The 11,909-nt window shown below is 33.5% G+C and overlaps 2 protein-coding genes across 2 annotated transcripts; both read right to left on the reverse strand.

Moving 5' to 3' along the window:
- Positions 1-2,772: 2,772 nt before the first annotated feature.
- On the reverse strand, positions 2,773-6,167 carry LOC130943075 (probable receptor-like serine/threonine-protein kinase At5g57670). The gene is made up of 10 exons (XM_057871051.1): positions 5,626-6,167; positions 5,407-5,525; positions 5,199-5,317; positions 4,981-5,108; positions 4,514-4,900; positions 4,171-4,425; positions 3,925-4,082; positions 3,627-3,842; positions 3,388-3,537; positions 2,773-3,131 (listed from the first exon to the last, which is right to left on the reverse strand). The coding sequence occupies exons 1-10, from the start codon at positions 5,756-5,758 to the stop codon at positions 2,985-2,987; spliced, it is 1,812 nt and encodes a 603-aa protein (XP_057727034.1). The 5' UTR covers positions 5,759-6,167; the 3' UTR covers positions 2,773-2,984.
- Positions 6,168-7,657: 1,490 nt separating this feature from the next.
- On the reverse strand, positions 7,658-9,398 carry LOC130936983 (PTI1-like tyrosine-protein kinase At3g15890). Its single transcript, XM_057867049.1, has 3 exons — positions 9,172-9,398; positions 8,925-9,078; positions 7,658-8,607 (listed from the first exon to the last, which is right to left on the reverse strand). Exons 1-3 carry the CDS (start codon positions 9,219-9,221, stop codon positions 7,681-7,683), a joined length of 1,131 nt encoding a protein of 376 aa, XP_057723032.1. The 5' UTR covers positions 9,222-9,398; the 3' UTR covers positions 7,658-7,680.
- Positions 9,399-11,909: the final 2,511 nt, after the last annotated feature.

Below are 11,909 nucleotides of genomic sequence, written 5' to 3' on the forward strand. Positions count from 1 at the left end.
GTTATAATTTATTGACATTAAAATATGTATTTTATATTTTATGAATCGTTGTATTTTAACATGTGTCTTTAAAATTGGTGTCTCTCTAAATAAACAGTTGAAATGTATTAACAACCAAACACTGCCTTATGATACGGTTGTGTAAGGATCTGTCGTCTTGGTTATTCTATGGATGGGTCCTTTGCTTCCAATGGCCACGTGAAGGGGGAAGACTAAATGAAAATTGAGATGGTGGTGGTGGCCCTCTACTTGGTTTATCTTACCTACTACATTTTATTACTTATGATTCTTATTTTTTAAAACGACTTTGTTGCTCTCTACGGACCTAAAGCCGTATTCATTTTTTCTTAGTGCGTTGTCCAGAACCTTGTCAATGAAGCAAACTAATTTCTTCTTCATAAGTTGATTCTATTGTTTGATCTATTTTTTGCTTATATTTCTTTTATTAAACAGATTTGTTTATTGTTGCCTAATTGCTGAAGCCAGTAAGATAAATTTGTCTACAAAAATTAAATTACATGTTGACTTCGAAGTGTTACCGAATAAGTGAATAGGGAACCAAAGAAAAATTTACACTAAAAGTAGGGGTGTGCATGGCCCGGCCCGGCCCGAAGACCCGGTCCGGTCCCGAACACTTTAGGGGTTAATTTGGTGTGATTTCATCGGGTCTAAAGCCGGGTTAGGGTCTCAAAAATAGACCCGGTCATTATTTCGGGTCGGGTCCGGTCCATAGTTCGGGTCACCCGAAATCGGCCCGGTGGCCCGGTCACCATACACAATAAATATTTTGTATTATTAGTGATGGATGATGGCTATTATTATGTGGAATTTAAGTATTGTAAACCTTAATATTTTGTGTTATTAGTCATTATATATAACACTATAAGTTAATGTTTTATATTTAAAATGCATAAAACTTTAGACTAATGCATAATATTGTGTTATTTATATTGATTTAAATATTTGGTGTTATTAGGCAATATTAGTATTGATTATGGTTATGCTTTAATTTTAGAAAAGAGTTGGTTCTTGTTATATTTTTCTAAGTAAATTTTACCATGTCAAATAATGGTTGGAGTCTTGGAAATTTGGATATTTTTACATGTAACTTACAAGAAGGTATCAAAGTAATATAATGTTAACGGCCCGGTTTTCACCCGGTATAGTTGTGGCCCGAAATGGTATAGGTTTCATCGGGTCTAGGGTCGGGTTCGGGTCTCATAAATGGACCCGGTACATATTTCGGGCCGGGTCTGGGTCACATCAAACCCGGTTTCACCCGGCCCATGCACACCCCTAACTAAAAGATAGGTGCATTTAATGTTTCAACAATGTTATTTTTTTTTGGCACGGAATATAACACAAAGAAAAAGAACCTAAGAAAAAGAGTAACACTTTTCTCTAATAATAATGTCTAAATTATTAGGGGGTAGTAATCGTTCTAGATACCTACTTATTTAAAGCAGTAGTTTTAGCTATTAAATCAGCTGCTCTATTTGCTGTGCGATAGATGAGCACTAAAGTAATTGTCTAATTGCGGTGAAATATCTCTTTGATTTTGTCAAGCAGATAAGAGTCATTCCTAATAATGCTGATTGTGCCTCGCAAAACAAGAAAAAATCGCATTAACATTATCAATTTCATATATGACCTCTTTGTACTCACAATTTCAAGCCATAACAAATTCTTTCTAAATAGCATGAAACTCACAACAGAAAATATTAGAAAGAGATATACTAGCAGAATAACCTTTTATCCAAGTTTCAACAATACTATATTTATGTAAAATATATATTAAAAATTTAAACATATATTTATAAAAAAGTATATAATAATTAATTTAATAACTAATTTTTAGTGGTTGGTAGCATTTTTGTTAATATTTTGCGCAAATAAAGTATCAATTAAAAGCGAGTTTTGTTTTTATTTAAGGCTTTTCTTTTTGTGTTTATTTCTTTATTAGTTTTGGGTTTAAAGATTTTATTTTATGTACACCAAAAAAAGCATTTTCTTTCCTTCAAATAAAAAAGCTATCTTTCTAAAGAAATATATTTGTGTATAAAAATATATAATTTATTTTTAATATATATTTTATATTTTTAGTAACTAATTTTAATATACACTTTTTATAATTATAAGTAAAATTCGACCAAAAAACAAAACTACACCCAACAAAAGAAAATAGGAAATGATATCTGTCAATCGGAAAACAAAATAGTAAAATCGATTCATCATTTTTTTTTTTGTTAGGTTCCCTTGTGATTGTTGGCTTTTTTTTTTTATTTTTCTTTTGGATCTTGCTGGTGATGATATTAGGTCGAACGCTTTCTTTTTCTTCAGTCTGATAGTTTTCCCCCTTCATCCATTGTCCTTATGTTTTCTGGTTATGATACAATTTCCTTTTCCTTATTTGGGTTTTAATAGCTCTGAGCTTTAATATTTTAATGAAAATATAGGCTTAAAATTATTCTAATATTCTAATACTATTTTCGTAAACTTCATCTATTTTTTGGGTTTTTGTGTCTCACACTTATCTATACTATAGTCTACAAGAAATGAACAAAACCCAGTTTAGCCCACATCCAGTTTGAATTCCAAAAAAAGAAATAATCCAAAAAGATTAATCAAACACAGTATACACATATTTACAAATTACAAACAAATTTCTCATATAGATAAAATCAAACACAAATTAATCATTGCAAGAACAGTTCCCTAAAAACTTCATAAAAATTCTAATCTTATATTCCAATAAAAGAATTGAAAACTCTCTCCACATTTTGTTAACTAAGATTGACTAGACTAATGTGTATAAAATAACCTCCAAAAAAGTGGAAAAAAAAGTCATACATTAGTCACAAAACTATGTATATATATATAACCCAAACTAGATCTATACCACTGACTTGACTTTATTATTACTACACTCATGTCACAGCCCTAAAATATATTATTGTGTATATAATAAATGTAAACTTTAATTTTCAGAGAAAATCCTCGAGAGATATGTGTGAGGGGACATCATATCCAAACACCATGGAATAATCATCCAATTCATCTGAAGTGAATTTTGGGATCCTCCAACTTTTCCCTGCCTCACAGTCATTCCCACTTGCCAGCAACTCTAACACCTGTACAATACCAAAAACAAAAAGAATGAATTCATATTCATATATCCAACTATACTACTTGTATACTAAAATCAGTTTTCAAAATCAAATATTAATATAAAATATAAATTAAAATATAAAATACATATTAAAAATAAATTAAACAACACATATATTTATCACGAATACATAGGGACTAATTTTGATAATTAATTTTCGTATTCAAATAATATTTTTGTCATGTGTATTATTCTTTTCATCTCAAAATGTTATTTACCTCGCTCATTGGAGGGCGCCACGTGGCATTTTGTCTGACACAGTATGAAGCTGTAAGCACCAACCTGTAGAGTTGCTCTTCATCATATTTACCATCCATTTTTGGATCAGCTAGCTCTCCAATATTCCCTGATTCCATCAGAGGCTTTGCCTGCACAGATGATCATATATATTCATTAATGATGTGGTTTGTAGCATTCATGAATGCATGATGCATGTTGCTAAATTGTTGAAGAGTACCCAAAGGAGAAGGTTTTGGCTTGATGAATCAACAGGTCTGCGTCCAGTTACAATCTCAAGAAGAAGAACACCAAATGCAAAAACATCTGTTTTCTCATCCACTATTCCATGCATGAAGTACTCTGGTGCTAAGTATCCGAATGTCCCTTCTACTGGGATCACTGCATGATGACTCCACTTGTTTGGAAGCCACTTTGCAAGCCCAAAATCTGTTATCTGACATATCAAACAATTTCTTAAAAACAAAACAACTTTTTCCAACTCTTAATGATGCTATCTATATGTTCTTTCTAACTACCTGTGGTTCATAATCAGGGCCTAGAAGAACATTGGAAGCTTTGATATCGCGATGAATTATTCTGTGTTTGCAACATTTATGAAGGTAATGGAGCCCCCTTGCAACTCCAATAGCAATCTTGTATCTGATTGGCCAGTCAAGTGAATCTCCACCTTTACCTGATAATCATTCATTCATTCATTCAAGTGCATTTGATAATCTCAGATAACAAACAGGAATTCAAGTTCCTCATCCTCTTCCACTTACCGTGCAATGCAGTTGCCAAGTTTCCATTCTGAGAGTAATTGAAAACTAGATAGAGTCCATTTTCGATGCAGCATCCAACTAAGGATGCAGTGTTAGGATGGCAGACATGTCCAATAACTCCCAATTCCATAAGGAACTCTTTCTCCTTGTTAGGATCATTGTTGTCCTTCGCCAATCTCTTCACAGCAATGCTTCTTCCATCACAAAGATCACCTTTGTATACTTCCGAGTATCCGCCTCTCCCGACCAAATTATCTATACATGAATGAGAAAAAGGAATGAGGACTGTGATTATATATGATTGCAACATCACATAATGTTTCCAAGGCTATGTAGTATGCACCTTGGTGGAATTCATTAGTAGCATTGGCTATCTGCTCATAGCTGAAGCACTTCAACAAGGGTTGAGCCTTTTCATTCTTGGACATGCTATGTTTTCTTCGGAATGGTGATCCGAGGAAGGAGGCTATGCGCCTCAAGGGAGATTGAGGCTTTGATCTTCTCTTAGGTGTATCTGTGGTGCAGGTACTTGAGACCATAGTGCTGAATGTATCATCTTCTGTGCTGTTAGATTGCCCTTCCAGCGCATCTAGTACCGTTCTTGGCGAACTGTTCTGTTCTTTAGACTCAGAATCAGAAATGAATTCATTCAGAACAGGGAAGGTAGCAGCCTTGTCACCTTGATTGTCATCATCCTTAGATAACCAGTTAGAACTTGCTTCACTATCATCTGTTGGTGATAATATAATGCATAAGGGATTTGTCATTCGGTTTCAATTTTTCATTTTTCATTCCAGAGAATTAAACTACCTTGAGAATGCTTTGGATTTGAATTGGAATCTTGCTCTGCCTTGGCGAATTTCCCAACAGAGACCACAGTGCAGCCTTCATGTGCATGCTCAAAGCAATACTTGCTAATTCCCTTGGAACTTCCATTCCTATAAGGAACAAAATAAACATTTCTCATGTCTGATGTTGACAATGGAAATTCATGATATGATGATTGTTACATCATCACTAGTTCTTACTTGTTTTTTGGATTTCTTGAGCCACGTAGAAGAAGAAAATCGGCATTGATGGACTTGGCTTCCTCAGCTAAACCTCCACCTACTGTGGAACTGAATGCCACTCTTGCCTCCAGATTAACCTGATAAAGCATTCACATGTTAAAGTTAAACTCAATACTTATTAGAACAAAATTTGGCCATCTTGATCCTGATGGAGAATGAGGTATACCTGCTTAGACCAACATGTTTGTGCAAATTCTCCAAGCATAGATATAACATGAGCCTTTGCCTGCCTTAGTTGTGATTGCCTCTTTCTGACCGAGGCGCGCTTCTTCTTATCCTCAGTAACTGTAGTATTGTCACAGCATGAACACATAGTTTTAGTTTTGAGAATAATAAAAACAATATTGGAAAACCATGTAATGAATTGAGTGACTGACTAACTAACCAAGAACATGCACTGCCACAATGCTGTCATTTGGATTGGCAAGGACTCTTATTGCCCATGAGAGAAGCTCCTTGCTGTCATCTGAGTCCAAAGAGAGTCCAACTAGCACCTTAGAAGGGTAAGCAAGCACCATTGTGAAGATAGCTAGGCTCTCAAAGAGAGAAGGAAATGTTGCAAGTTATTTTGCTTTGATGGTTCAATGTGGTGTGTGAGCTTAAGAATAAGTAGTGTGAGGGAAGAGCATGATTAAAATTCAGTTAGAGGTGTGAGGCCAAGCCAACCCCCATTGTCCAATTTCTTATTATACTTGTTTGAGAAGCATAAGAAGGCTTTTTAACAGTTAGAATAGGAGAAGTGATTAGTGTTCCTATTAAGTGTTGTAGTTGGGTGCTTTGGGGTATAAGCAAAGGTGGTGGGCACGTATTTGATTTGTCTTGCTATGAAAGCCAAGAACCAAATATATTTAGAGAAGAGAGTAGCATTTGGTAGGAAAAGTTACCCTATTGGAGCTGCTGTTTTTTGCCATACTCGAGAGTCTAGTCTAAAACAACTGCTTCATTCTTCATTCTCATCACTTTATCATCAATGAAACTTTGAGAAGACACTAACTGTTTCCTCTCTTTTTCTATAACGGCTTTTCCTCATTTCGCTATCGAATCAAACCTTGCAACGTTGCCACATGCCATTCATTCTTTTTCTATACTACCTTGTTTATGTATCATAACTTGTGATAGAAAAATGTTTCATAAATGTGGAAATAAGGGCCACTAAGATTGCCTTTTCTTTTAATTAATGAATTTACAGTTACGCACGTGCGGGTAAACTTATGAGAATATTCTCAATCCTCTAATCAACTAGAATTTTTCAATTGTTTTCTGAATAAATTCTAGCGAGTAAGGCATGTGCGACTTTCCCTTCAAGGTTGGCTAAATAATTATGCTGACTTTGCAATTTTCATATATGTATAGAAAACTGGAATATACATGTGCTGCCCTTGCTGGAAAGAGATCATAGCTTGTATTCATCACACAAGTCACAATTATGAATCAATCAATTAATACATTCACATGTATATTTGTTTCCCTAAAGTGGAAAATAAATAAACAAAAATTTTGCAATTACCAATAAGTTGATGATTTTTCTTCCTTTATGTGATTTTACAATCAACTTTACTAAGTTTAAGCTAAAGGGACATAAGTTTTGCCGTTAGAATTAGAGAGAGAGAGAGATATAGGATCCATAAGACATGACAAGGTTACTGACTTACTGGTTACTGCCACACCTAAAGGTGGAGGTGAGGGATTTGGATTAGGGAACTGCCTCGAAATGGATCATTTATCTTTCCCTTAGCCCCACCACACTTGATATGAAAATTAAACACATTTTGTTATGGAGTTTACACTTTACTTACTTCATAGTGTGACAAATTGAAAAGACATGAAGGATGCCTTAATTTCAAGCAAGAATAAGAGTTGGCACTGCCACATCTTCTATTAAAAAACCAATTCAACTGTTAACTGTTATTTACTTTTTGGTAGTTATTTAACGAATACAAATTATCACAATTTGAACTGTACTCAACATATTACTGTGAAATGTCTTGTGTCTTTAAGAGTTAAAAGTAAAGAACAAAGAGCCTTTTCGTTTATTACCCAAAAAAATTGAAAATATAAAATGACATCCGAATTGCAAAACCCAAACAACTCTTTAAAATAAAATGAGTAAATTCATAAAATAATAAAATAAACTAATAAAGATTAATTACTATTAAATCCGTATTTTTGCTAATGTGTAGATTAGTGAAAATTCAGGTGAAGTCGACTTCACGTGAAATTGATATTTAAGAGTTGTTAGATGAAAATTTAGTCAAATAAGTCAAATTATTTAACGGCTCTCAGATATCAACTTCACGTGAAGTAGACTGCACCTGAGTTTATATGGTGTAAATCCCAATGTTTTGATTCAACCTTCACATTTTTACTTTATAGACTTTTTCAATCTAAAAAGTTTGATCATATTGTTGATGCAAGTGTGAGCTTGAAAGGATCATGATTATTATGGTGGTAAGTTCATCTTTTGGACCTGAATGGCACTAAAAACACCATAGCCGGCGCTGCTATTAGTTGCATCATCATCAAGATCATCATCAACATGCTGATCAAGTGGCATCAATGTATCAGTGTATTTGACAGTGTGAAGCCTAGTGTTCAAAACAGTGTTATGATTGGGTTCATACCCTTTGAGAAGGTTAACCACTTGCTTCATGTTGGGTCTCTTATCAGGCTCACTCTGCACGCAAAGTGCAGCCACATGAATGGCTTGCTTCACCTGATTCTCATCAAAGTTACCTCTGAGTTTAGGATCAACAAGATCCCCGAACCTTGATTTACTTATGAATGGCTCAGCCCATTCGGTTATGGTTCTCTTAATCCCACCAGGGAGCTTCTCAATTGGCTTTCTTCCAGTTACAAGCTCCAAGAGAAGAATCCCAAAGCTATAAACATCGCAACTCTCGGAGACTTTTCCCCACATGGCGTATTCGGGTGCCAAGTATCCCAAAGTGCCCTTAACACGGGTAGTCATGTGGCTAACCCCTTCAGGGATCAGCTTAGCGAAGCCGAAGTCAGCAACAAGCGGCTCGAAGTCTGAGTTGAGAAGAACGTTGCTTGCTTTGATGTCTCTGTGGATGATGTGTGGTGTGACGTCATGGTGCAAATACAACACTCCTTCTGCAGATCCAATTGCAATCTTCATTCTCCTTTTCCAATCCAGTTGCACTTCATTTGCAAACTGCCCATGCAGATGAGAAAGAAGGCTCAGATTCGCCATGTAATCGTACACTATAAGCCTTTCTTCATTCCCAGCACAGTACCCTCTCAGTCCCAACAAATTCTTGTGCCTAACCCTTCCCAGTACTTCTACTTCTACCGCAAATTCCATCTCTGCCTTCGAGTTCATTGCCTTCAGTTTCTTCACCGCTATCTGCCAACACTTTCATTCAAATTAAATCTTACGCCAAGAGATTCAGAAAAAAGTATAGGACATCAGTACTTTTATTAAAATTTGGTCAATAGTAAAAAATAAATGAGTAATTTTTTATTATTAAATAAAATTTTACACCATTAAAAATATTATTGATAGTTAATTAATGACTACAAATCACAAAATCTACTGAATCTTAACATTCTTCTTCAAATATATAAATAGTTATATTTCTAGTTTTTTTTATGACTATTCACGCAGTAAATAGAATGTAATATTAGATGCACGTATAAAATATCAAAATTAAATATAGTTACCTCATGACCATCACTTGTTTTTCCCCAATACACGCTTCCAAATCCACCTTCACCAAGCTTATTGTCCTCACTGAATCCATTCGTAGCTGCATGCAGCTCCTTGTACGTGAATATTCTCCATGAATTGTTGTTAACTGCACCGAATGCTGTTTGCCTGCAACCACCAACATTATTAATTATTTCACACCAAAAGTAAAATTTCTCTTTCTAACAGCTAATAATCAACAATAAATTAAATTAGACATACGCTGCTTCTTCAATTTTGTCAGAGCCACAGCAACTCAGGGAGGATCCCATACTAATTACTTTGCACTATACCTTATGAGATGATGAATTAAGAAAGGTATGTGCTTAATTAATTAGTGTAGTGAATGAAGCTTGTTGTGTGCAAATAGAATATACTGTTTTCGAGAGTACTATACACATACATGCAGCCCTTTCTCTTTCTATATATCAAATACAATTCATTCAAGTCCATATTACCAAAAAAAGATAACTTTATATTATATATCTTTTGTAAACGCCGGCCGAATCGACCTTGGCCGGCTTCTGCCTTTTAAAATTCAACTTTGCATTAACAACTAAATAACGAAGGCTCTTCACAATAATACTATTACGTAAATACGTATACTTTGCTTTTAACATCAAATTATATATATATATAAACAAATAGGTCTCTATATCATTAACAAAGTTTATTCCCTTAATTTTGATTTTCGGCCGTTCTCCCACGACTTTGTTATTAATTTATAGTATAAGGAACTAACTTTATCAGGCGCTATAAATAAATAAATGAAAATAGTCTTTTTCCAACCCTTTACTAATAAATGCATTATTAGTTTTTTTTTTATTGTATAAACGAGTTTATTAGTTGCCCGTGTTAATTATATTTGACTGAATAATGTTTTAATGGTATACGCCCCAAGCGGGAAAAAACTATAAATATTCTCAATAGAGATAGTAGTACTTGGTTTGGGTAAGAGACGACTTTCTTTCTTTCTTTCTTTTTTTTTTTAAAAAAAAAACTTATTTAATATTGTGGCCACCTGACTTAGTTTACGTGATAATAATATAGGACTAAGAATGATACGACTCCATAACTTAAATTCTCTAAAATTTGAATTTCAGTTTAAAAAATAAAGTATAATCATTTATCTTTAAATAATTTCTTTTTTATATTTATTTTTGGTCTCACATATAAAATTAATAGTAAAATCACACTTTATTCTCTAGAGTAAAATTTAAACTTTAAAAGATCTAAATTCATAAACTTTGTATCTGATGATCTCAAGTTGCCTCGAGGCAAAGCTCTTGAAAAGTAATCAGAAACTCTTATTATGCCAAGTGGACGAATTCTCGGTGCCCAAGTATGTATCTTGAAAATATGCAGGAAATAAATATTGACATCCCATTTTTTAATCGATTCAATTCCAAACTGCTAGATGACATTCGTATATATGTTTTACATACTTTTTATTCATTTCCAAATATTTTTAGGGAATACTCTCTCCCATATTTCTCATTGAATTTCTTGTTAGAAACATCTGATGAATACTATATACGCTGCTCAATGCAAATTAGTATTCAGTGGTGGGCAGGGATGGATCCAAGTATAGAGGTGTGGGCCAAGCGCTTCCACTACAATTTGAAATTTTTTTGAGTAGTATATGATAATAATATTTATTTGTTTTCATTAAATTATTAAATTTGATCCCACAATAATTTTTTATTCAACTTTTGGTATTTAATGGTCAATTTAAAAATTTTATATTAGATATTCGTTAGAATGATCAATTCTCGTATTTAAATGAAATTAGTGTTCTTTTTTAAAAATTAACTCAAAGAAATATTATTTATCTTCTTTTCAAATTAGCTTTAATTTTTGCGTAGGAACTGTATTAATTGAAAGAACTTTTTTAACTATGAATATCAATAAGAGTCGGCTTTTAATTATGTTGGGAAATAAATTTCTAAATAATTGTTTAGTCATATACATGGAAAGAGAGAAATTTTGATGGTAGTGTTAAGAAAAAAATTACTTAATTTTTTAAAAATATAAAACCTAAAACAATAGAATTTTAAATTATGTATTATTATTCAAATTACTATTTTAGTGTTTTAATTTGTATATTAGATATTTTGAAGGCTAATCATATTTTACAATAATAAAATATAATCATAACAATAATTATGCTATATATACATAAAAAAATTATCTATTAAAATATAAAATACACAATAAAAATAAGTTAAACAATATATATTTATTTTTTTTCAAAGATAATAGGTTATATTTCATTAATTATTAAAAAATAAAATACAATGCAAAGATGTCCAAAAGCAGGACAGCATAATAAAAGGTGGGGATTTTCCAAAAATACTACACTGAAGGTATTCATCCAACGGTGCGTGGTCGAAAAACGAAGAAAAATCTTAAAGAAGAAATAATGATAAATCAAATTGAATGCACCTAAGAGCTTGTCTCATGGAGATGACGACCTAAACTGGGAGTTCTTTGAATTTCACAGAGCAACTTGACAAAGCTTGCTAGAATGGCAGACGACATAGAAGTAGAACCTTCAAAAATCAACTGGTTGCGAGCTTTCCAGCAGTTCCAGCAAATGATGGCAAGCAATTGAGGATTACGATCAGCATTCTTCAACGGGTTAAGTATCTCTGTTGATGCAATCCACCATGTCCAAAAGTCGTTAGAACTCTGAGGGGGAAGACAGTCACGAAAATAACTCTGAGACCATACGTCTTTAATTCTAGAGCAATCGATCAAACAATGAGTGACTGTTTCCGTTGCTTCATGACAGCAAGGGCATATTGGTGATATAGATGGGATGCGGTGATGAATCTGAGCAAGCACCGGAAGTCGGCCATGGAGAGCTTTCCAAATAAATAGCTTAATTTTGTGAGGCAAGTTCAACTTCCATAGATCAATCCACGGCTTTTTCTGTTGCATATAATTAGGGCAAAGCT

This window comes from Arachis stenosperma, chromosome 1 (genome assembly GCF_014773155.1).
Source record: "Arachis stenosperma cultivar V10309 chromosome 1, arast.V10309.gnm1.PFL2, whole genome shotgun sequence".
NCBI classification, from domain to species: domain Eukaryota; kingdom Viridiplantae; phylum Streptophyta; class Magnoliopsida; order Fabales; family Fabaceae; genus Arachis; species Arachis stenosperma.